The sequence below is a fragment of the Triturus cristatus genome, chromosome 8, assembly GCF_964204655.1.
Source record: "Triturus cristatus chromosome 8, aTriCri1.1, whole genome shotgun sequence".
NCBI classification, from domain to species: Eukaryota; Metazoa; Chordata; class Amphibia; order Caudata; family Salamandridae; genus Triturus; species Triturus cristatus.
The window spans coordinates 1398292919-1398320227 of NC_140591.1; the positions used below are offsets into that span (position 1 = coordinate 1398292919).

Below are 27309 nucleotides of genomic sequence, written 5' to 3' on the forward strand. Positions count from 1 at the left end.
AGGGAAAGGGCTGGTCTCAGGATGGGCTAGACAGCTTGGGAAGGCTTTTTTCAACAATCATGCAATAAAAACGTTCATGTTGGGCAGCCGCTGTCCTGTCATGGGGGTGAAGCGTATTCCTGGGGATTTAACCCTAAGCCTGATTTTTGTTTTGTCTTTAGTGATGTTAGGCTTTACTTCTGAACATTACATTGTTACATGGTTGAAAAGAAAGGAGAACACTGTTCGCAAAGTTCTGTGAGTTGAAATAGGTCTAGAGGGAAATGTCTTTCAGAGCGGGATCTGAATAAACATTGCTTTAAAAGCTTAGACCAGAAAATAGAGGCATATTGTTTGGTACGTTGCTTTCCTGCTAGAATCATTCAACATGTGTTTCATATTAACATCTAAAATGAATCATTGTTCGGCTGCAGAAATGCAATAACCCCTAGGCTAGGCTTTCATGATCCTTTTGCATAAATACTGCTGCCCAGTTCACCGGTGTGTGCCATAACACCTTGAAAATCCAGGGTGTCCAGGGCATTGACAAAAAAGCCTGGAATCTTTAGGGAAGAGTGAGCCGTGCATTAATGTTTATTGAAGGAAATCTATATAGCCTCTGCCATATATCACTTTGCGATAAATGAATGAGACTGCACCAATGTTTATTAAAATATTACTAAGAAGGGAAAAATAGAAATAAACAGAATTACAGCTGAAAAGATGTTGACAAGCTATAATAATATGAATTATGTTCTCCCTAATAGCTCGCAATTCCATCTAAGCCCTTGTTAGAATCCCTCTGAATGCAGACATGTTCATGTACTTTGCTTTCCCATTCTTCTGCAATGGCACAGATCTGAGTTATGCACAACACCTTTTACACATCTTTACAGCCCTCAGAGTGGAAAAAGTTGAATTCCAAATCATGAATCAACAAAGTAGTTATTTGTGGATTTTTACAGAGGGGAATTTCATATACTGACATGAAAAATTCCACCTTCATGAAATTTTCCACATGAGAGGTCTGTGCAAGAAAAGGAGATGCTGTGGGGTTCGGGCAGAGAGGACCATGCAACATCCTCTGAACACCCACAAGATTGTCACTAAAGTGATTCCTGCCCCAGAATCACACACACATATTTTACATATGGCAGATGTGGAAGAAACACTCACATATTTAAAGGGGGATCCATAAGACATATAGGATTCTCTACGAATGTATGTATTAACACACACGCCTTAGAAGAGTGGGGAGAGCATGACGAGCTATTGTGGGGGGAAACAGCAGGAGGAGGGGCGAAGAGGGAGGGCATGTGGAGCATTTCTTGTGAGTTGTGGACCCACCTCCCTGAGTCAGACTGAATTGGTTTTTCGAATATGGCATGTATTCATTCACCTTCTTCAACTATTGCTTAACATTGTTGATGCAGATATCTCATTGTTGTTTGTATCATAAAACTTGAATTTAAAAAAAAGTTTTGCTGCTGAAAAAAAATATATATATATATATTTATTTAAAGGGGGATTTGGGGAAGCGTTTTCTGAACAGGGAACTCATTTCCCTTTAGAGAAAAACATGATTTACAATAAAATGTGTATTTGCGGAGTGCCCGACCACCTGAAGGAGGGCTCTTGGCACTAATGAGAAATAGTGGATGCTTATGGTCACACGCCTTAATGGCATTCATTTTAACAACCTCAGAAAGATGAAATGCTGAGCAGAACTTGTGACCATAGGGTCAAACAAAGATCCATGACGCGGATGAATTAGTCTACTGAGGTACTGGATCCAGACAATAAAGCTGTAATCACATTGCAAGTCAATTCCCAAATCCAGTTGCCTTAGCGTTAAAAGCAGGTGCGGCTCATCCGTGATGGCGGCGGAGCGTCGCCCCACAGCCTGTGCCAGCAGACGATAAATTAAATGATAATAACGCAATGTTATTATCATTTTATTTATGCTGTTCGAGCCCCACAATACAAAAGTATAGGGCGGGGCAGGGCATAGCAGGGAGGAGTGAAGTGCACTCATAAGTGCGCATGTGTGTTTGGCCGGCCATCCAAGGCCGGCCAAACACACATGTACACTTATGTTTCTCCAACCTGGCTGTGTTACATAGCCAGGCTGGAGTAACAGCAAAGACTCCAATACACCATCTGAGCCCCAAACGAGGCCGCTCAGACCAATCCTAGTGTTGCTCTCTTGTGAGAACAGCGCCTGGATTGTGTGCGGAGCCTGTGCCCTGAGGGCCCATCCCCGACCGGCAGTCGGCCGACAAAAGGAACTACGAGGCAGGCATCAGCCAGAGCGGAGCAGCAGGTAAGTCTTTTTTTTATACTTATATTTTATTCCCCCCACCTCCCTCTCCACCTGCAGCCACCCTACCACTTTAGGTAGGTGGCAGCTGCCACTGGTTAAAGAAACTAGGGGGTGCCGGGACCGGCCACCAGGGTGCGGCAGTCCCGCACCGCCAATTAGGATGCCACCGCCATGGTGGCGCTGGTATCCCGCATTCACAGCATTGTGGCGGGCGGTGCTCACAGCACCGCCCACCACAATGTTGTGAAGGGACATGGTCCATTGGCATGGACAAGGTGGCAGGCACCGCGCGGTGCCTGCCACCTTGTCCATGACAATGCTGGGGGGTACCATAGGTACCCCCCAAGTGCTGCCCCCCACTCCCCCAACCCCCAGGTGCCCACAATGGGCCCCCGTTGCATTTACCGCATGCCTTTTCCATGGCAGAGTCTCCGCCATGGAAAGGCATGAGAAATGCCCCATAATAATATGGATGGCGGTGTCTTGCAGACACCGCCAACATATGGAGTCCCTTTTCCGCCCGATCGATATTTCAACTGGCGAAAAATCGGCGGACGGTCTTCCTGTCCGCCGCGGTGCCCCCGCCATACTAATATGGCGGGGGTGAACCAGGGACATATGGCGGGCTGATCTCCACCGCCGGCCCGGCGGTGGAGATCCGCCCTCCATCCTAATGGACTCCTAGGTATCTAAGGTTTATGGATGGAAATGTACGAATGTTTCCAATTTCTGCAAGTATATCTCTGGTATTTTGCAAAGTCCTAAAAACAGGAAATCTAGGCTGAGACATGCTTAAGTCTTCTCACCTAGATTTTCCCTTTTTTGTGGATGATGCCCGCCCTAAGCACCTCAGGAAGAGGTTGGATAAACATTTTCCATCATCTGCTGCGATATTAGGATAATTTCTACTGCAATGTAACAATGGGATTCAAATGGCTGGTAGATATGCAAAAACAATGATGCTGACGAGTGATGGAGCTGATTACAGGATTTAAGGGATACTTCTTCACTGAACTCTTTGTCGTTACTCACAGCCAGTCACAGAGACTAAGGTCTCTTGCCAGATAACCAAATTTCTATAATTCAGGAGGGAGGGAAACAAGTATCATATCTTTTCCTTTAAAAATAAGAAAGTTCTCCCATTCGACACTTTATCAGCAATAATAGAGTAGTGATCTTCTTTTTTATCTGCTCACAAATGGACTATCATGTCAGGGAATGATGGCCTGCATCTTGGAGACGATGTGAAGGATTCTGAATGCAAAAGTCATTCTTCTGAAGAAGTCCTTGTTGTGCTCACTAAGGACCGTATCTAGCTCTCATGGGGACTTAGCTTGCTCTCAAGAGACCACATCTTGCTCCTACAGGTCTATAATATGCTCACATGGGACGATATCTTGCTGATGTATGCCCATGTCTTGCTAACATGGACCCATATCTTGCTCTCACAGTGCCATATATTGCTCTCACAGTGCCATATCTTGCTCTCACAGTGCCATATCTTGCTCTCACAGTGCCATATATTGCTCTCACAGTGCCATATATTGCTCTCACAGTGCCATATCTTGCTCTCACAGTGCCATATCTTGCTCACACGGGATCATATGCTGCACACATAAGACACTATCTTGGTCATAAGGCACCATGGGCCTCATGTAGGAAGCCAAATACCGGTCGGTAATGGCCGATTTTCGGTAATTATACCGTTACCGACCGGTATTTTGGCTTTTGAGATGTAGGGGGAGAATTTCATGATTCTGTATTTACCGAATCGGTAAAATTACCGAATCAGTAATATTACCGATTCGGTAAATTTACCGATTCGGTAAATACCGAATCATGAAATGAAATGTAGGGGGAGTGTGTGGTGGGTGTGGGGATTCGTTATTTACCACCAACTAAAGGTTGGTGGTAAATGACGAATAGGTGAAAAAAAGCATTTTTGTGCATGTTTAAGTGTGCAATGTGGCAGACATACATGCCCTAAGGGCATGTATGTGCGCCACATGTGCACACATGGCCGAATCAGGGGTGCAACAGGGTGTCAATGTGACACCCTGCCACCCTTGCATGTGCTCCCCCATTACCGAATCGGTATTTACCGATTCGGTAATGAGGCATACCTTCCCCTCAATGGGAAGGTATGCCTCATTACCGAATCGGTAAATACCGATTCGGTAATTACCGAATTTTTCCGAATCGGTAATATTTACCGACTCATTACCTACATTGCATTTACCACTTCATAAATACCGAATCGGTATGATTCGGTATTTATGAAGTGGTAAATGCCAGCCCACCTACATAAGGCCCCATATCTTGCTGACAGGGACCAGATCTTGCTTACACTGAGTGCACTCTCTTCTGGCTCACTGCAGAGACAGACTGAATGCCTGACACATGACTTACTATGCGGTTATAGCTTTACAACCTTCTATTGCTAAGCGTCAGGGTGCCACACAATAACATCTTCAGAGGAAAACTGATGAAAATGAAACAGGTGATAAGAGATGCCTCTTTGCCTACTTCACAGTTTTGGCACAACATCACTGTCAAGATTTAAGAAACGAAATACAAACTAGCATTATATTTATGGAAACATTGAAAACATGGCTGTTCTGCGGTAGACGGCAATAGTATGTTGGTCCCCAAATTCATCGAGAGTGCATATCATCACAAAACTATTACTGTGCATTCTAGCTTTATCTAGGCAAAAACCCTTTCATGTTCATTTGAAATAATGTATGTCTGAGGGTAGAATTAATTTAGCAGCCAGTACAAGTCATGGCAGTTGCTAATGCCCAAAAAGAGTAGAGCTTTAAATATCTCACCCCGTGCAAAACCCTTGAGACACTCTGGCCCAGATTTATCAAAATGTCACGCAATGCAAGGCAGTAATTAAAGTTTCTGTGCTGTATTGCTTGTAAGGGAGAGAGCTAAGCAGTGCCATATCTACTAACATGTGGCACTGATCTGCTCTCTCCCTAAGCTGGCACTCTTTAGGCAGCCATGCGCCAACACAGACAACCATGCGCCAGAGTTGAATGGTGGCACTGTCTGAAGCATACTTTTTGTAGCAGAAGAGGGCCCTTCTAGAACAAATCTAATGCTTTAGGCCTTTTCCCATTTTGTGTGTGTGCTTTACAATCCAGTACACATGCAAATTGGGGGGAAAAAAAGGAGAAATAAAATGAATTCTCCTCATTGCACCTGCCTCAAGGGGTTGTAGTGAAAATCCATGTCTTCAATTCTTTGTAGCAAAGGGTTTGCATCAAAACCCTGTGTGGTTGCAGCGGCATTCCCATGCACCATCTATGATAAATCTCCTTGATGCAAAGAAACACAAGAAAGCACATTGCACAACATGGTGTTACCTTTTGGTTACGATCTAAAGCAAATCACAATTTGAGTTGGATGGTAAATTCCACCTGAACACTTTGTGTTCGGTTTGTGTTGGAAAAGTAACGCAAAGCATTTGTAAATCTGAGCTACTGTCTTTTTCATGTTGGTTTAATAGTACTATGAATATTGTAGCCATACTTACATTCTTTCCCAGCATCCCAGGTGTTCTTTCTAATGGAGTCACAGTCAGAGCGGCACGGAGAGACAGCTGGCAAATTAGGAGCTACGCTGCAGACCACAACACCACGCCTCGCGGTCAGTATTCGGGGAGACTCAGGGTGAAATGTGGTCATTTCCTGATGCTCCACACCAAGCCCATCCACCATCTTATCCAGGTTACTTCTAGAGTCACTTTGGAAACAAGGCGTGTAGGCCATTGGTCTGACGGGTACCTGCGGGGGCCCAACTTCTTGGTAGATGTTTCGACTATCACTGCTGTTCCTTAAATTCTTGAACTGAATTCCATTGGTTTTGTTCAGCAGGGCTGCCGTCGCTGGATCCTGTACAAGAGTGATGTTGTTGCGGGAGTAATTTTTCCTGAAGACTTTTTTGCGGAAGACGATGAACAAGATGATCAAGATGAAGATGACGAACAGGACAACTGCAATCCCTATCAGCTCCTCCTTTCCCACATACGAATGTCCAGCTTGGATGTTAGGCACCACCACAGGCCGCAGGCTGCAGTGCTGCCCCACATATCCCGCAGTGCAGTTACATAGAAATGAACCAAAGATGTTGACGCATGTTCCTCCATTTTCACACTCTTCCCTCTCACATTCGTTGATGTCTTCCTCACACCTGCAAGAAATACACGGTATGTTCAGATGTAAAACTTAAGCAATTAATATAACAGGACAAAAATTATTTTATGGAACAGTGCTGCGAAAACTGTAATATGACTAGAAAAAGCGAAGATTCAGTCTGCATTCTTTTTGCTCTTACTATTTAACTTTATTGCCAACAGATATTTTCAGTAAAAGTTAATGTTTAGTTCTCAAGGATGGATAGTTATGTGTCACTGCTGGTCCTTCATCATGAAAACAATTAACTATTAGATGCCTTTGTTCTCATCATGGCTATGGGGCAAAAAGCTGCCTGAACACCAAAAGGAAAAGTTGTCCTCATTCCAAATTATGATTCAAGTTTTTTTGTGGCACGCTGTTTTGGAAGTGGCACACTGTTCTGGAAGTGGCCAGAGCAGTGTTGGGGAAAGTTTGGGGTAAGCAAACATATTTTAAAACATAGAGGACTGTAACATTCCGCAAAACTGGTTTTTAAGGTATCCTCACATGGTCAACTGGAATTTTCCACTAAACGAATTATGTTGGGAATGTGCGGCAAATGAAACATTTCGAGGCACATCAATGTGTCTGCCAAGCCTGAGGGGCGTCTGTGGGGGTACCCTTGTGCGTGTGTGTGTGTGCGCCTGTCGGTCTTTCCTCCATCCTGCTTTCCTGTATGGAGCCTTCACTGAAAATTCAGACCTAGACAAACCAACTGCTTTTCTCATCTAGTTAAGCTCTTACAGAAGGAATGCCATGAAAAAAACACTGCCTGCATTTGTCACAAAACTAGGTCACATTGACACAAATAGTCACTGAGCCATGGCCTTATGGGCCATCCTTTCTGGCATTGGCCTTTGGCCATATAGGCCAATCTAGGCCGGCTCCCCTTTGCTACGACGTGTCTTACGTTATCCCACGCAGTCCACTTCTGCAGTTGCAGACAAATGCATTTCCGATGGGATCGCAGGAGCCTCCGTTGCGGCATGGGTTTGGAAAGCAGGCTGTGATCTCAGATTCACAGTTCTTCCCCAGGAACTGGGAAGGGCAGCTGCACTGATAACCTGCATAGAGAAGAAAAGAGACATTTACTGAAACTCTTCACTGAATTTGTTCAATTAGGGGAAACAGGCAGCAAAAAATCAACATCACAATCATGTTTCTCTGATCTCAATGGCAGTTTTTTGGTAATACTTTAGACAATTGATTAGAAGAGTACTTCTAGGAATCTGCTTCATAATTTAGATAATATTGCTGCAAAATTTAGTACTGCTTTACCATTGTTATGGATGCTAGGTTTAATTGTCATGAAGGGCTAACTTATGGGGCAAGGTTATTTAAATTATGTGGCAAAAAGGAAAATTATGAAGCACATTCTCTGACAGTATTATTGTCATCCATTAGAGCTAGAAACATAATATTTGTGAATTCTGCAAATTATTTGAAAAAGTATTTGTCAAATGCTGTAAATCCATAATTACGTGGTAAACACAGCAGTTACAGAATATCATAAGTCCACTGGCCCTTACCATTTTCCATTGTTGTATTTTTTCAACACCATTATCAACAGATGTTTGTAACATTTCATACGGCGCATACCTTAACCCAAAGAGCAAATTAGCATTTTGAAAGTCTTCACTTTACTAGCTCGGCACGCTAAAATTATTCCTGTAAAAAAGCAGATGTTTCAGGTGGCAGAAACAGAGTGTTGGTGGTGTCCTCGATTCAAAGAATCAGATGTTCGCCTAAAAACTTGGAACTACCCACAATTCACTACTGTTATTTTGCAAGAGCAGTATCTCGAACATAAGATGCTGTCAAAAGCGTAAGTGGGATTTTGTGTAGATCTGTTGTCTAATATAGGTCTAGGAGTTCCGGATCTGTGCTAGATTTGCAGAATAGGTGCTATGTAAATGGATGCCATTTTGATTTAAATTCTTATGTGGAAATTCCAAAAATCGCGTATGGTCAACAAAGGAAGTAAAGTGATTTGCTCAGAATTACATGTTTTTTAAATTACTTTCCAACTCCCGCCTAAGAACTAAGACCTCTAGCAATTAAGAAATGTTGCCTTTAGAAATACAGGCATATTATTAAAGAGTTCCTGCAACTCAGCACGTGAAGTTGCTGTGCTGTGGTCCATGAATGGGAGAGAGCAGAACTGTGCCATCTCTTCAAAGAAACAGTGCATTTCTGCTCTCTGGATTCACGGGCACACTTGTGGTTGCCTAGCGCCAGCGCAGGCCCCCATGTGCCACAGTGCAATGCTGTCTGCGTTAAGGCCAGGGCAGTTTTTATGCAGGCAGGGTTATCTTCCAGCACAAAAACGATACTTTGAGATAATTACCTCTTTGTATGCGTGCTGCACAATGCAGCAAGCGTGCAAAGAGGAAATAATGAGGAGAAATAGGATATTTCTCCTCCTTATGCCAGCCACATGCAGGATCACCATTTTGGTGCAAACCATGTCTACAAGTCTTTGTAGGTATGGGTTAGTGGCAAAATTCATCGGTGGATGCATCACCCATGGAGCCTGGCATAAAGGAATGCAAGGCAGCACGATAAGTTGCTTTGCATTACTTTTTGTATCAAAGCAACACAAATTATCATTTGCATAGCTTTGTACATACCACAAGGAATTTTGTATCAGGCTGCATCAAAAAAGTGACGCAAACCTGGTGCAAAATCTTTGACAGTTTGGCCGTAGTCTATTTCTTATTTCACTGACACCATGGATAAGAAATAATGCTCTGACCTGCAGCTTTCAGCCTACAAACATCCCAGTAGTGTTATAGTACAGCAACTTTGGATGAGATCAATTGAATGATAATTATTTCTCGTTCATTTATGTTTTGTTTTTTTAACATGGCCTCTAAATATAACTGTGGGGCATTATCAAGTGATAGTGCTGCGTGCATGGCCACCAGTGATAGCCTGTTGACTTTATCAGCCACTGAGGGTAGCGTAAACCTCGGAAAACACTAGATAGTTTAATTCTTTGTAGATTTGTTTACATTTTGGAAATTATCTGATCAGCCTCAATTTCCAAACAAGCATTGGCATAGCCAATAGGTCTCGCCTTTGGGACCCTATAAGTGTTTAGCCATGCAACAGTTGCATAACTAAATACTTATAAGGTCCCAAAAGCGAGACCTATTGGCTATGCCAAGCGATCGTGCGACCGTGAAAGTGAAAGGGATCGCGATTGCGATCAAACATCAAAGCGGCCTTGCAGCCGCGAAAGTGAAAGTAATCGCGGTAAAGCGCGCGCGCCCGCGCACATGCACTGTAGCTCTAGGCTGGCCTGGTATCACTTTTTGGAGCCCTCTCAATAAGTCTCGCCAGACCAGTGCATGCGCTGGGTCAGGCGAGACCTAAAAAGGAGGAAATATGCAGAAGCATCAGTAAGGGGGAATTACTATGGCACGGGAGGAAAAGCTGCTGGCAGCCCTATGGTAGGAGCCACTATCATCAGCTGTAACAAGATATCACAGAGGGAAATAGTACATTTTGCAATAACAGTGCAGCTGAGTTACGCACTTGGCGAAGCAGAAAGCCAGCGGCGTAGTGTGGGTTGCCAGGACCCAGGCCAACATTTTAAAAGAAAGTATTGCACCCCTTAACCTGTGGACCATTAGCTCAGGAAGTGCTAACGGTCCACGGGTCAGAGGGTGTAATACTTTCTTTTAAAAAATTGCGCCCCTAAAAACTTTGAACCTGAGGCAACTGCCCCTGTGGACCCACGCTACGCCACTGCAGCCTTGTGTGCCTTTGGAGAGACGCCATCTAGCTTGAGCTGCTCAGCCATACTTTGGAGAATCTCTCCTCCCCTGTAAGTGCGACTAAGCTAAGGTTGTGTGAGGGTTTAGAGACCATGACATCAGGACAAACAGGTTGATTACATATGTGTGTAATGGGGAAACAGACCTTGGCAATAGGATGCACCAAACACTGCTTAGGAAAGATGTATGCAATAGGGACAAATCAATGTTGATATTAAATAAATACAATGGGTAGAGTTTAATGTAGTTTGTTGAATTCATTTTGGAATTACATTGAGATACTTTAATATATATTTCCATTTTCCACTGCAGATTCCCTAGCTTGACCCACCACAAATGTTACATTTGCTTTCATGTAGAAATAGGCCCAAGTGGATGTCAAAGACATAAAATGGTGGGATGGTGCAAGCGACTGATGTGGACAACAAGTAGTTAGAAAAGTCTGGCAATTGAGGGTAGAATATTCCAACAAACTACTCATTTTCTAGGAGACTCTCAGGTGAAAATCCAGTCCCGTCCCTCACTTTATACAAATCTCTGCACACTGGAGAAATTACGGTCGTGAAATGGGTTTGCCAGTTTTTGCAAATTTTGCCCGCTGGGCAGATGTTGTAGAATTTCTCGAATTTCATGGAATTTTAGGGGCTTATCCCCCTACTCAACATATGTGAGCCACCACAAACCACAATGAAACAACATGAACAGCTAACAACAAACGTATTGAGTTCTACGTTTACCAAAAACAAATTAAAAATCACCCAGGCCGCCTAATCTCCAATGCCGCCTAGCCACCATCAAAGTCATATGTGTCTTAGTGTGCTTCCACACTACTTAACTTCATATCTATGATGTGTCATTTCTGGGAAGAAATTCTATTTTAGATGTAACTAAGAAGTGTGAAAGTGCTGACAAGTATACAATGGGTGCATCAAGATGTGTTCATCATGTGGTAACCCCACAACAAGAACAACTCAACAGAAAGATAATTCATCAAAGACTTTGCAAAACTCTCATGCTTCATTATTTTAAGATGTTGAATAAACTTTTTTCCTACTGTGAAAATGACTGTAATTGCCAAATCAACAAAACTTGCACATTGAGAAGGAATGGGACATTGAATCAATTCCAAACGCATTGTCGTGTCATCAGTTCCCTAATGATGATGAGAAGGAGGTTTGTCCCAAAACTTCCCTTCGTTATTGGTGTTTTCTTGTCATTGTTCACAATGCACAGCCATTTTTTTTTAAACGTATTAAACCAGCAAACACAAAAGAACTGTAAACCCTCTGGTCTGTGAAGATGGAGGTGCCTATTTGAATAGTTTTGCATACTAAATTTTAATTAGCAGCATAACAGTACATCAAAATCTAACAACTTACCCAGCAAATAAATGGTTGCAGATGTTTACAAGAACATACACATGGTGTTTATCCTAATTTGCTTAATTTGACGAGTTTTGAATGAATGTTTATTTTTTGTATCATATTTTTTTAACGAAAATCTATAATAATGAAAAAATATCATTTGCATTATTTCACAAGTTTAAAATGTGTGTTTATTTTTAGAATATTCTTTTTTAAATGATTCTATAAATTAATAAGCAAGCATCGGCCAAGCTAATAAGTGTAACATTTTTGACCTATTGCCTTTGCCAATGCTTTTTGTCTGCGCTGTGTAGCATACTTAACGTACCACAAGGAAGTGTGGCAATTTCACTGCATCACCTTTGGTCTAGAAGACTTGTTACCCTCTGTAATTTCAACACTAAGGGCCTGATTTAGATGTAAGTGGATTACCTGTCATTCCACCATGGGGACACAGAAAATTACGGCCACCATGACAAAAGGACCACCCACCTAATGTATAAATAACCACCAAGTGGTTTCTTTCAGTGCATTGTACTCTGCACTACAGGGCTGCGTCAGCAGGACAATGCTCTGTAGTTCAGAGTATTTGTTTTTACTTTACAAAAATAAAATCCCTGGACCTGGCTTGGCAGTTCGGGCTGGACTGTTTCTATGAGGAACAGTGGCAAGACTGATTTGTATTTGGCTGGGTCAAAACTGATGTGTCATGTTGGGCCAGTGATAGATTGGGGTGTGGCTCTGAGTGATTACCAGTGGCTGAGATTAATTCAAGTATTCCATCTATCACCCTTCTGTTTTGCATTGGATGCCCTCAGTGCACCGGGTATACCCAGACATGATCACAGGCTTACTGTGCTACTGGAACAAAGCTATACCAGGCTGAAGAGCCCATAACAAGGGCAAAAACAAACCTGGGTTGCTTGTGCTCCAGTTCAGGGTGGGCCTGGAGTGGCAGTTCGGGCTGGACTGCTCCCATGAGGAACAGGGTCAAGACTGATTTGTATATGGCTGGGTCCAAACTGAGCTGGCATGGTGGGCCAAAAGTGATGATCGATCGGGGTGCAGCTGTGAGCGTTTGCCCGGGGCTGAGACTAATTCAAGCATTCCATGCATCACCTTGTTGTTCTTGCATTTAACGCACTAAGGAAAGCTGATTGAAGGAGCCTAAAACACAAGAGCTGTGGGGCAGAACTGTTTACCTCACTGGGCTGTATTTTTATCAGTCATTTGAATTACATTTATAGTTTCACATAACCTATTGTAATATTACCTGAAACGTATTCCCTTAAACTGAGTCCTCCTGGAAGCTGTTAACTCAATCAGCACTTAACCTTGAATTGACCTTGTAAAGTTTATACATGCTGTAACAGAATCCCTGTCCTTCAAGTATCCTATAAACGTTTCACAATGTTTATGTGATGACTAAAACATGTGGAAGCTCTCTTTGGCCCTGATCTGCATGCGTGACATGAGCCGCACACTTACCTGTGACCTGCTGGAGTTATGCTACTTGCCTTCTGGGCTCTGTCAGATTCATGTTTTATTACTGGTGGCTGCTTGGCATTCAGCTGTTGTAAGCCACCAGCTAGGCTAATCTGGTGGTTTGATCCCCCTCTCTGGCCTCTGTGGACCAGGGCCATTTCAGCACGATATCATTTGAATTTAAATGGTACCAACATGGTTTAGCTGGTGTGCGTGGTCCTATAATATGTATTACACAAAAAAAGTTTATCCAGGAACCATATTTCAAGATCATTTAACTATTTGGCTATAGTATGCGCTTTTATATCATTACAGAACAGGAAACAATTAGATTAATGAAAATAAAGATTACCAATGTGCTGGAATAAAAGCCACTCAGGCAGGCGATACCACATTGGTTAGACAAAGCACTGTACAATAATTAAGCTGGTCCTCAGATGTGACTGTCCTCTGATATGTGGCTGTCTGTACTTATGACTTTTCTTAGATGATCATAAAGTCTTCTTTCCAATACAACCTGGATCGCAAGAGACAGTTAGCTCTAAATCAGTACACCGAAGAGGTCGCCACAGGCCTAATACTGCATTCAGTGTGTAGTGGTTTAGGTGTGTTGTGCTTATCTTCACAATGTTAATTAAATCTACATAGTGATAGGGAGCATGCACCACATAAAACAGTAACAACCAATCAACAAACAAATGATGCAATTAGCACAAATCATTCTTTACCCTTCTGACTGTGGGTAGTATGTTGTTTGGGGTATTTGTGTCCGTGATTTTCTTTATTTGCCTTTATAGTTGTATTCAAATTGTGTGTATGCCCTGTAAAGCCAGTATTACTATTAGACTGTCCCCAACACACTCCTTTACCTCTGGGGTTTTCTTCCTAAATATACATGTTCCTCTTTGACACTCACTTTGATAGATGGTTCCGACAGTCAGTAGCGGCTGCTCTCATGGCAGAGTGGCGGGCGATGGAGGGATATGAGGTTGGAAGGGGGGGCCGGCCGGATGACAAATATAAAGAAAAATAAATAACTTACCTTCTCCTCGCCGATTGCCGCTCTTCTTTCTCCTAAGGCTCCCAGACTCCACTGCGGCCAATGCCAGCGCTTCTCTCATGCTGGTACCAGCACGAGAGAAGCACTGGGATTGGCGTGAGCGGGCTTGTTTTCCGCTCCAAAGGGGACAGGGAGTCTACATCTGTTATTCTCTCCACCCGGCAACGCAGCTTGGGTTGGGGAGATGTCAGTGTGCATCGTGAGACAGCCGGCCACACCGTCATTCACACTGATTGCAGTGCCAACACTCCTCCTACCACTGCCCCCCCCACGATGGCCCCACCCACAAGGCGTGGAAGAGAAGGAAAAATAAAATAAATATATACGTGTTTTATTATCATTTTTTTATTCAAATATTGAGGCCGCTGGCAGAGGAGACGTCTCTCCTCTGCCATAGCGGAGGACCCGTCACTGTCGACAGTGAAAAAGTTAATTGGTTAGAAAACACTTTTATGTATGTCCCGCACATTTACAGCAAATTAATCATTGGCAGCCTTGCAATAAAGGTTTTAAGCATTTCCCAGAATGCTGATCAGACCCTAGGTGTATCAAAAAGCCCACAGTTCATTTGCAGAAGATGTTTAAGGAGTGAGAAATTGCATCTCTTGGTAAACTTTACTAGTGAGGATGCATGGGTGTTGTAAGATTGTGAAACATGCTGGGCGCTAGGACCAGCACACGAGGTGGGAGGGGAACTAGGACGGAAGAGGAGGAGCGAAGGCGGGGGGAGTTAGTTAGAGTAGGAGCAGGGTACAGGAAAGAAGTGAAATAAAAGAGCATTAAGAATAATTAAGTGTCGGTGTCGTGCCTTACTGTCCTACGACACTACAGGTGTGATAGCTTGATTAGTGCCAACACTGGAGGAGTCGCAGCTTAAGAGAGAGTGTGAAAGGCAATCAATCAATCAATCAATCAATCAATCACATAATTTGTAAAGCGCACTACATACCCATGAGGGTTTCAAGGCGCTGGGAAGGGGGGGGGTGCTGCTGCTAGCGGTCGAAGAGCCAGGTCTTGAGTTGTCTCCTGAAGGTCAGCAGGTCTTCTGTTTGTCGCAGGTAGAGGGGGAGGGTGTCCCAGGTCCTGGCGGCGCGATGGGAGAAGGATCTATCTCCGGAAATAGTTCTCCAGATGCGTGGGACCGTAGCCAGGGCGTGGTCTGCGGAGCGGAGTTTCCTGTTGGAAGGAGAGTCGACTGTTGAGATAGGCTGGGCCGGTTTTGGGGAGTGCCTTGTGTGTGTGGATCAGGAGCTTGAAGGAGATTCTTTTGTTGACGGGGAGCCAGTGCAGGTTCCTCAGGTGGGGGGTGATGTGGTCGCGGCATGGGACGTCGAGGATCAGGCGTGCCGAGGCGTTCTGGATTCTCTGTAGTCTGTTGATGAGCTTGGACGAGGCTCTGGCGTAGTGGGCGTTTCTGTAGACGAGTCTGCTGCTGACTAGGGCCTGGGTGACTGTTTTCCTCGTGCTTGTCGGGATCCATCTGTAGATCTTGCGGAGCATGCGGAGGGTGTTGAAGCAGGTGGAGGAGACTGCGTTGACTTGTTTGGTCATGGGGAGATTCGAGTCGAGGATGACTCCCAGGTTGCGTGCGTGGTCGGTGGGGGCCGGGGGGGACCCCAGTGACGTGGGCCACCAAGAGTCGTCCCATGCGGAGGGGTTGGACCCGAGGATGAGGATTTCCGTCTTGTCTGTGTTCAGTTTGAGGCGGCTGTCCTCCATCCAGTCTGCGACGGACTTCATTCCCTGGTAGAGGTTGGATTTGGCGGTGAGGAGGTCCTTGGTGAGGAAGAGGATCAGCTCAGTGTCGTCGGCGTAGGAGATTATGTTGAGGCAGTTTTTGAAGTTTTCAAGCAATTTTAGAATAGAAAGTTACATAAAGTAAATTTACAGTGGTGGAAGGGTGCACTTTACTGTTGTGTGTGTTGGATTAACAATGGAAATACTCTTGCTTATGCCTCTGCGACCAGTCCATTACTTTTTGACATAGTGTACTCTACAGCACAATGCACCTGAATGCCACAATAATAGTCTAATTCTTCCAATTAAAAGGACACAATGCTTCCTTTTAGATACCATTGCACACATCAACTGTCGAGTAATGCTGGGATATCACATACTGCCAATCCATTGTATGAAACTGAATTCTCCTTAACCGATGGTCTTACTTTGAAATATCAACTTCATCCTCATGAACCGTGCACCTCACAGTCCATATTTCCCAAAACCTTATACAAGCTAAGACGCAGTCAAATCAAGAGCATATCCTCTCTGTACTCTGCTGTTCCTGATTTGGTCACCCCCAGCCCCACCCTGAATGTAGCAACCCACATGAGCAATTTAAATTTCATTTCCAAATCCAAGATGGAGCATCTGCAGCAAATCAACAGACTTCTCAAGACCTCTCTTTTAGGTCTTATCTACAGATAGCGTTTATCTGACCTTTGTCGAAAGACCTATTGTGAACAGAGCCAATAGTTAATGAGGGTTTGGTCAACCCATTGCACATCATTGGTTATTTTTCGTGTTAGTCTCATTTGCCTGCTACTTATTCAATGGTTTTCCTTATTCTTCTTGTTTTTGTGCCTCCCCTGGAGCGTAGCTTGTTCACCATCCTTTTCAAAGAACGACCTGTATCCTTCCATTGAACTACTTAATTATTTTTGTTCTAGCATGCCATGAGTGTGCATGTATTTTTTAGCTTTCTTCCCCATTTCTTCTGTGTGTTGCTTTACCCTTTACACCCTCCGCCCCATGTTCTTTCTGTTGCTGTCTCATCCTTGAGTCCGTCCATTGCTATACCCACCCCAACCCGTCCTGCTCAGCTTTTGGTTTACAACCTCCCTCGGTTGATCCCCCGTTCTCCCGCTGCTCGTCAGCAGCCTTCAGGTGCTCCACATTGGTTCTGTGCTTTCAAGATGGATTTCACATTGCGTGATGTATTATGCAACGTGGTGACTTCCTGGAAAGTATAGAGAATATTGCTTTGAATATTTTCTATTCTCTCAATATGCCTGCCATGTTTTGTTCTGCAAAGTGACAACTTGAATAATTATGTTGCATGATGCACCTTGAGATTGTAGAAAGTAGAGAAAAATACATTTCTATACATTCCAGAAGGCTGCAGCATTATGTTGTCATGTTGCGTGGTGCAACGTAATTGCTGTTTTGAAAGTATAGAAAACAATGGGGAATATTTACAAGCCTCAATCGCCACCGGAGCTTCACTTTTTTTGATGCTCCAGTGGCGTAGCACCATTTACCATATTTACAAGGTGGCGCTAAGCCACTTAACGTCGCTTAATGCCACCTTGTAAATATGCCCCTTTCTGCTGCAGCCCTCTGCAGCAAAGGGGTGTGCAATGGCTGTTGCCGTGGGCGTTCCACAACACCCATTGCTTTTTGACGCTGCCCCAGATTTACATGGCTGAGGCAATGTCAAACACAGCTCCATTCTAACGCCATGGATTACCAGGCATTAGAATGACGATACGAGGAGAAATCAATAATTTCCCCTCGTTTTTTGCTCTTTCCATTTTGCTGCATTGTGCAGCACACATAGAAAGAGCAAATCGCCATGAATGTTTGTGTGCAGGAAGGTGTCCCATCCTGCACACAAACAATCACCCCTGCAGCACGGCACCCTTGCAACATGGCGGCAAGGTGCCCACGCTGGCGCTAGGGAGCTTTTTTTGCACCAGCGGTTGTAGCACTCTTGAAAACTCTATCAACGAAGAAGAATCACAGAAGCTGTTTTCCTGATTATTTTCAAGAGCATTTCTGCTTCAATGTTGGGAATATCTCCCTTTTTCAGCAATCAATGCCCACCCTGTGTAGTCAACACTGGTGACACATGATCACTACTATCAGATATAAACTGGTCAAGATAGGTTTTATTACACCCACTGCTGTGGGTTTCCAGAGCAATGCACATTCTTGAGTCTTTTGCCCAGTAGTTAATTTGGAAAATAACCAAATAAGTGCAGGGGCATGAAGTGTTTCTTGGGAGACTATTGAGAAGACTGCCACGTATCTGAGATGCCGAATACGAAGTCTACATAGTCTAGACTTAAATTCTTGCCTCTTTCTTCCACCATCCTCTGTTTCCAGTCTCTTTATCTTACTATTGCAAGTTTCTTTCCATCCAGGCTTTCTCTCCTTGTAACTGTTTCCCTCATCTCCTTCCTTCAATAATTTTTATCTTTCTTTCTATTGCTTTGGGTCCAAATCTGATCAAGAAAAATAAGTCCCAGTCCTCCAATATGTGTGTCACATTGTAGCGGCTGCTAGGGGCTGTAGTGGTGAGATGGGGAAGTTAAAAAAAGAAAATCCACTTACCTGCCAGCTGCCACCTCTCCTCCATCCGACGCAGGAATCAGGAAGCATACAGGCTCCCAGACTCCCCCAAGGCGATCACGACGCTGCTGCCACTAGCATGACAGCAGCGTTGTGATTGGTCTGAGCGCCATTGTTCAGCACTCAGACAGGGACTGGGAGCCTGTGCATGTTCTCCACCCAGGGTGTGCAATACAGTTGGAGGGAGAACATGCTAAGTGCGCATGACTGTTTACCAACCCAAGACGGCGGCCAAACCGTCATGCGCACTTAGGAAGTGCCCACCACTCCTCCCCTTGCTCTGTGGGCAGACTAGCCCCGCCCACACCTAAACAGAGCCACTTGAAAAACAAAATGATAATTACATACTATTATTATCTTTTTTTTTTTAGTGGGGGGCGATGCTACTCCGCCTTAGCGAAGGAGCCGCTGCTTGTGTCGCTATCCAACACATGTCATCACCAGCATAAATCAAGCATTGCTTTTGTCAAGGCTGGAACTCACTCTCATCAGACATGTATATGTGCCATTTCCCTTCTAATGTTGCTCTGGTGCTCTAACGCTCTTATGATTCTGTTATGTTAATCGCCCCTTATGTGTGGGTTGTTTTACAGTATAAATATTGTGATTGACTGAAAATTGACGATGAAACAACTTCACTGATACAAAGCATGAAGACCAAGACTCAGGAAAACAAATTCTGAATAACTGTTGCAAGAATAAAAGTTATGCTAGAGTTTACACAATTGTAAACGTTCATACATGAGAAAATGTAAATTCTACATTTTCACATGTGTAAATGCTTAGCAAACAATCATTTGCAATTGCGCACTTTTCTCTTTTTCTCTTTGGGCAAAATATTTTCCCCCAGGGAGAAATACCTTCTCTCCCACCGCTACCTCCTAAATATTTCCACCTGGGATGTCGATTTAGTCATGCATTTGACAGGAGATCATATTTAACTGTGACTAGGCTGGGAAAGGGCGATAAAAAATGTTTGTGAATACCAACATGATGTATTTCACTACCTTCAAATGGTATCCCTGCCCTGGAATGACCACTCTCCTCGTGTGGGGGGTACATTTACTCTCGGATTGGGTAAATTGTAAGTTATGTCTGAGTAAGTGAGTGAGTGTGCATGGAAGTGTAAACGTCTCAACATGTGCCTATTCTATGTAGCCCCTGCAGCCTGATGCCCTGTCCAACGTAGGGAGGCAACGCGTTGCAGGGATTTGTCGGGCAACACAGCATTCCTTCCCAGGTCCTTGATCCATGGAAACTTCTTCAGTCCCAAAAGTCCCCCAGAGATATTCAGGAAACTTTGGTCTTAGGGAATGGGGAAAAACTCTGGGTCGCCATTTTAAGGAAAAATGCTGGAATTCCAGCCCCTAAGCTTCTATGAGATTGAGAATGTTCACACTCTGGCTTAGGTGCCACTTTGTTCTCAATGTTGCTTTCCCTTCAAAATTACTTCCCCAGCTTTGTTCTAGGGGAGTCTGCAAAGTGTTCTGGAAACTTGCATGAAGAGTCCAGTCATAGAGGCTGATCTGCTGTCCTTGAAACCTGGGAGCCTGGGTCCTAAATACAGTTATGAGGCTTAACAGCAATCTCCCTGTGCTTAAAATTGTGATTGTATAATGTGTGAAAATGTAAGTGTGGAATTCAAACATGTGAAACCCTCTTTTTATGTTTATATATCCTCAGCTATGCAAATAAAGGCGGGTTCATGCTACATAAATATCCAGCCATACATACACCGAGCGGGTGTAATTTTACATGTGAGATGTTGAATTTAGTGTTTTGTGACTACAAAGGGGAAATTACACTTACATAAAATGCAGTTTCTGCATATAAGTTGAAGTTCAGGTTGCAAATTGTTTTGTGAATCCAACCGGAAGACACGCATCACAGCCTTTAATCTGCTAAACACTTGTGGTTGCAGGAAACTGGTCCACTCAACTTGGCACTATTTAACGAAACACTGCTACACCACGAGTATTGACTTTTTGCTACCACCCCAATGTTCATCCCTATTATTATATCGTCTACATGCCGGCCATCTTCAACCGCAGTTTCTGTCATTCCGCAAGCCCACTGTCCAGTTTACAAATCTCTCCTAAGCCCAGTATCTAATTCACTTCACTTCCACAGCAATCCAAGGCTGTTCATGGTGCCTGAAATCTGGTTACAGTGCACCGCACCTTCACATTCAGTGACCAAGTTATAAAGCGGCTTTTCCCTGATGTATCGTAACCATGACCATGTAATGCTTACATCTACAGTACAGTGGGCTTTAGTTCTCAAATGTCAAGCCTTTTCTCATACAAAACCTACACAGGAAAGGTTTATATGAAAAATATAACCACACACAACCACGGGAAGCTTACATACTTTGTGCCACAGAGTAAATCAAGTTTTACAAACTAGTAAAGATGTTATTCTAGAGCCCAGCAGCCAACACCACAAAGTACGAAGTTACAGCCTGAAAAAACTGAATCGATAAAAATAATAGGCGCTGTGTTCCTGGGCCAAGACCACAATAATTCTTTTACCATTGAGCCTAAATACAATTCCATTCGGAGCCATTTGCCGTGCCAGCAACCAGCGATGCCGCCATGGAGGAAGACATGTTGCAATTTGTGGCTCAAGCGGAGTTCGACATGGAGTCGGGTTCCATTTTGTCCAATGTTAAGAGCCTGTTCCTATAATGGATTCCAGATGCCCCGCGCTCACAGACGCCGCGCCTGGCACGTCTCTGGTCCTGCCCTCTTATAATGAACTGGTTTATAGAACCACTGGAGTGAACTTAGAGCTCATCCTGATGACGATTCATCATTTACTGGCGGCGCAGGGATAGCAAAGGCACGACAGACTGATTCGAAAAACAGAGGCGGCAAAAATCCCACAGGACTCTTTCCTGGCCTCTGTTCAGGCTGCGTATTCCAGCTCTTGCCTTTGTACAGCAGCCCAAGGGGAACACTTTGATTCATTTAACATTTTACGATACATCTCCAGCACATTTGAAATGCCCTGTCGAAGAGCGAAACAGGATTGAACCTATTGAGAGAATAAATGGCGCTCACCGGCTGATTTAAGTGTACTGGAGTATAAACACATTACTACTTCTACTGTGTACTATAATCACACTTGTGTGCCTCCTCGAGAGAGCTATCCGGCTAGCTCCTTCAGAGAATACTTGACCTCCTACGCTAAATTGACTCGAGGGTTCTTCGTGCCACCTTGTCGCTTCAGTATTATTGTTGATTTCATGACACACGCTTGCTTTACTTACGGTCATGTGCGAGTTTACATGCATGTGCCCTTACGTCGAGGTAGCTTGCAGGATACAGATGTTTGATTGAGAAAGATGCAGCCTTTATGAATATTTGAGGTGAGAATTTAAGCTAAGTAACGAGAACAAATAAATTAAGATGGTGCAGAGGAGCTTCTCCAGAAACCCTGAAAAGTGAGGAAAAGCTTTGGCTTTCCAAGACCACAGGAGTTGTTATGTGGGCCGTATCGCAATGGTGTCCATTTTGATGCACCTTCCTCTAAATATCTCCAGGCTTGCCCCGCTGGAGGATTTTGAGCTCAATTAAAAAAGTCAGAAGGTAAAACGTTTGACAGGACAAGCCCACCTGGTGTAACCAGCCCACGTTCCATCGCAGTCAGTCTGAAATTGTGTCTGCATGCCGGTCTATCACTTTTTTAAACTATCATTGGTACTTAGTGCATTTTGGTATTATTTTTACTTACAACTCTAAAAATTCATAGCTCTGGTTCCCCTAATTTTATTTTTGTAATTTTGTTTATTAATTTTTACTCTATGTTTCTAATTTGGTTTGGCATTTTTATTGTTTGTTATTTTGAATGTTGTTATTGTTTAGGTACTGAATAAATACTTTACATATTGCCCTAAATTAGGCATATCTGCTCTGTGTCATAACTACCAGGCTGTTGAGCTCAAGTTCATTTAGTGACTTTGGGGCTCCCCATGACAAGTTTGTGTTATTCCTTCAGGTGGGCCACCACCCACCCCAAATAATGATGAAGGCGACTTGTATCGCGCACAGCTACTCCGAGGAGTGGCCTGGTGCCCAACACTTGCCAGATGTGATAGAGGTCCTGATGTTTTAATCCTGCACAAAAAGCCAAGTTTACAGCCTTTTTTTAAATGCTGCAACACTGCTTTCTGGGCAGAGCTTGAGAGGGAGCTTATTCGAAGCTGCTGGTCAAAGATGGGTAAGTGACCTACATCCTGCTCTAACACGCCAAATTCTGGGAGTCCCTGCTAGCAATTTATTGTCAGACCTCAGATTTTTTGACGGGGAATAGAAATTTAACCTTGTTCTAAGGTAGACCGCACTGGTCTGGTAAAGTGCCCTGCGAACTAGAACTAGTGCCTTGAACAAGATTATTTTCCTAATAGAAAGCTAGTGAAGAGTGCGCAGATGAGGGGACATACGTGCCTTGACTGGCAGATCCAGAAGAAAATGGCGCATTTTGGACCACCTGAAGCCTATCCAACTGGAATTCCGGCAAACCAAAATAGAGAGCATTACTGTAGTCCAACTTTGAGGTTATCAGGGCCTGGATGACCGTTTATTTTGCAGTGTAGGAATTTTTTAGGGGCCACAGTATTCCAAAGCAGGTACCTACCACTGACTTCATTTGTGGCTTAAAGGACAGAATGTTATCAAATTTCACCCTTAAGTCCTTAACAATGCCTCTTTGCGGGCCTAGGGGGAGGGGGCATCTTGGGGCCAGAAAGTCTGCCAGGCTTCTGCAAAAGTATTGCTCAAGAAAATAATTTCTATTTTGTCAGCATTGCACTTGAGCTGGTGAAGGCCATCCGATGGAAGACTGTAGTCAGGCAGGTTTTAATCAACATTCCCGAAATCTCTTCTCCCTTGCCACGTGAGAACTAGAGCTGAGAATCATCAGCGTGGGATATAACTTTAGCCCCCAAGGCTGGGGTATTACTGTGCAGACCCAGATTTACCAAGTGGTAATGCACAAGGCATTCTCTTTTCTGTGGGGTTTAAAGCATTTACCGCCTCTCTGAGCAGGCGGTGAAAGTGTGCAGAGGGCTGTGGTACGAGAGTGCAGAGGACTGAGGCAAAAGTGTGCAGGGAGCTGTTGTAAGGTGGGGGTGGAGGGAGGGAGAGGTAAAGATGGGGAAGGAAAGAGTGGAAGATCCACACAGGAATTCTACTCCTCACATTTCCTAATTGGGGTCGGTGTCTTTTATGGGCACCTTGAACGCGGGCTGATTAGGCAGAGAGACAAACATCACGAGGCAGTAGTAGCAATGAAAAAACAAACACAGCCTCCTCTACTTCTAAATAGTTTTTTGGCAACAACAAGGGTTGAAGTTGTGTGATCTATTTGGCACAACATCTTTTATTTTTATTTTAAAATTACAGTTCTCATACTTTTTGTTAAAAAACACAACTGTGGACAGCTGGTTAATGAATCTAAAACCTAAGTGGAAGCCAGTACACTACTTTAATCTGTGGACTAATTTGAGGCTTAATGGTGACAAAGATATATTCCTTTTCTGTCGTAATGTAAGGGTGTTAACTAAAGCACTCCCTTCTAATGGAAACTAATACAACAAGCATTGACATGGGTATTGTGTATGGGCTGTCGAGAAGGGAAGTAGAGATAAAGATCGGAGACATACTATAAAGACAGAGACAGAGGACAGCAGAGACAGAAACAAAGATCAAAGCGAGGCAGCTGTAGGTACAAAACTCAGAGGTGACAGATTGCAGACCCAGAAAGAGACAGGACACAGCAGACACAATTATCAGAAAGAGAAAGGACTGCAGGGACAGGCAGTGGCAGCTCCTCCGCTAAGGTGGGGGAGCGTCACCCCACTGCCATGAAGTAGCAAAAGTAAGGAAAAAATAAAATAATAATAACGTAATGTTATTATCATTTTACCTTGTTCTCCTGCTGCGGCAGCTTGCGTGCAGGGCGGGGCTGCAGGGGAGGAGTGTTAGAACACTTCTACGTGCGCAATGACTGGCTGGGTCATTCGGGCCGTCCAAAACAGTCATGCGCACTTTCCCTGTTCTCCATGCAGGCTGCATTGCAGCATTGTGATTGGCTGCGGGGAGCGTGGGAGCCCTGGTGCTTCCGGCTTCATGTTTCTCCCAAGAAGCCAGAAAGAGGGAGCAGGAGATGCGGCGGCGGCTAGCCGGCCGGCAGGGAAGTAAGTGTTTTTTTTGTTTTAACCGATTGACCCGCCCCTTCCCCTTCCCAGCCCCACTGATGCTTCCAAGTAGCAGCCGTGAATGGAGACAGGGACATAAGACAGCCGGAACCTAGATCAGAGACAAGATATCAGAGAGAGGCACAGATTGAAGGAGAGGGACAGATATATTAAACAGATTCAAAAGCTGGCAGAGACAACGATTAAACCCAGGAGACAGCAGACATGAGAAACTCGGATCAGACATATTTTATATATAGCAAGGAAGAAATAATACAAGAGCAACTACAGACAGCTGAGACCAGAAACACGTAGGTCAGCAAAGAAAAGAAAATGCCCATTTGTAAGTGGGTGAGGGAGCCTAACCTGGGGATTTGTGGTGCTGAAGCACTGTGAGGTTAGCTGGAGAGGGGGTGCCAGAACACAAGAGTATGGGTGCAGCCGAGGCGAACATGGGGTGGAGTGAGAAGCTCACCGACCCACCATGGATGTTCATTATCGTCGCTAACACATGATGCAGCTTCTTGTAGAATATATGACCTTACACAGTAATTTAGAAGTATTCTACCTGATTTATAATGAGGGCTCCCAATGTTATGGTATTTATTTCTTTAACATTTCCGTCTGTATTTATCCATATTTATTTTTGGGCAGTATGTGTTTTTCCTTTAAGGTGTATGCAGTATATGTGTGTGCTTTTACCTGAAGGTGAAAGGCCATGGGGCCGGTCCTAATACTGCCTGACTCTGCCCCCATTGCACTCAGGTTTCCTTTCTCAAACTGTTTTTAATGCACGTCAACCTCTGGGTGAGCTGAGAAATACTTAGTAAGAGGCTGTCATTGAAGCCTCATCCCCAGAGCAGCTATAGAACTGTGTATATATGTGCTGAAAGCTGCAGCTGCCTGGACTAAACCACACGAGGAGGAGGGGGTGGGGGCGAGTACTTTGGGGCTGAAGTCCTTTTAGCCTAATGGAAGTTGCATGTCTCAACCTCGGAATGCTAAATGGATGCATGTACATTTTTCTTTCCAAAACAACTTGCTGACCTTGGTGTTCATCTAGACGACACGTTACACCACTGCTAGAAATATATCTAAGCGCTATACAAATAAACCTTTGATGTGTATTAATATTTTTATAATTTCCGCAGGCATGTATATATACGATAAGATGAACCGTATCGTAATATCCATAGAACATTGCTCATGTTGTGCGCCAAAAAAATTAAACAAGGGAAAGAATAACATCTAACTAGGAGTACCGCATACTCACCACCAGATGGCACACTAGTACAGCTCCCGCCATTTTGGCAGGGATTCCTCTCGCACGCATCGGGATACAGAACACAGCCAAGCTTTAACTCGGTCAGGCCAACCACTTCTGCAAAGCTGCTGCGCTTGTTCTGGAGAGGCAGCTCGTTGCTGTTCAGCACCACCGAGTCCAGGCAGCCCTGGAAGCCGCCCAGGACCTGGGTCGTCCTTTTGTCAGTCAGGCTGCGGACGTTCTCCACTTGCACCTGGGCCCCGAAATAAATAGAGCTGTCTGTGCTGAGGGTCTGGAAGTAGAGCGGGGCTTTGCGGCGCTCCACGTAGCTGTCGTCGAGGGACAGGCTGGTGAAGTTCCGGTTGAGCTCCAGGAAGACGGTGTGCCAGTTGCCATCATTCACCGCTCTGCCAGAAATGCCCAGAATGCCCGGGCCGCTGCCACAGTCCAGCTGGAACCACAACTTGCCTTCCACGATCTTAGGGCAGAGTGCAAGAAAAGGAAAATGCAAACGAGTTAGAGCCTGACACAGATGACTTTCAATCACAAATGGTTACAAATAAGCCTTGATTAATATTAGCATCATCTTATTACCTTCATTACCATATTATTGACTTCATATTATTTACATATTTATTATTATTGTTTTTGTTAATATTATTATCATTATTTCAGCAGCAGCAGTAGTCTCTAGGAATTTGATATATTCCGAAATGAGTTCCAGGGGACGAGTGAACAGTTTTATGGAGAATACATTTGTATACTGCAGAAGACTTTTATGATACAACCATGCATGCCTAAACCATGCCGTCTGAACCATGACCGCGTCTTTACCATGCATGCCTCTACCACACATGCCTTTACGACAAATTTAGTTGTAAAAGCATGATTGCTAAAGGATATGCATGATAAATTGCCAACCCTGCCCTGTGCCCTAACACCCGATATCCCAGCCCTGCAATCCACCCCGCCCCAGTCCTTAAAACTACCATGACTCCTCCCCCTGAGCCCTAACACTCGACCCCTCCCAAAAATCACCCGACCCCACCCGCCCTGCCCTCAGGGCCGGACTGGCCTTAGCAATCCCCCCGTGCGCCGCACGGTTGGGGGCCGGTTTTGGGCCCCTGGGGGCCGTTTTTGTTACAGGGCCGGTTTTGCAGCATAGCTGAAAAATCGGCTCTGTAACAAAATCGGTCGAAAACCGTCCCTGGCAAAGAGCTTGTGGCACCCCCAAGCCCCGGCTGAGAACTTTGCCAGGGCCGGTTTTGGTTCCCAGTCCGGCCCTGCCTGCCCTGAGCTCCAGCCCAGAAAACTGC

At 44.4% G+C, this 27309-nt stretch overlaps 1 protein-coding gene across 4 annotated transcripts in view; it reads right to left on the reverse strand.

Annotated features, from left to right (window-relative positions):
* FAT3 (FAT atypical cadherin 3) overlaps window positions 1–27309 on the reverse strand; it is a 748816-nt gene that overhangs the window by 41155 nt on the left and 680352 nt on the right. For all 4 annotated transcript variants that reach the window (XM_085623129.1, XM_085623130.1, XM_085623128.1 and 1 more), the window contains 3 exons: window positions 26003–26471; window positions 7397–7550; window positions 5847–6502 (listed from right to left, as the gene is read on the reverse strand). In XM_085623129.1, coding sequence (XP_085479255.1) covers window positions 5847–6502; window positions 7397–7550; window positions 26003–26471 — 1279 coding nt within the window. The remainder of the gene's footprint in view (window positions 1–5846; window positions 6503–7396; window positions 7551–26002; window positions 26472–27309) is intronic.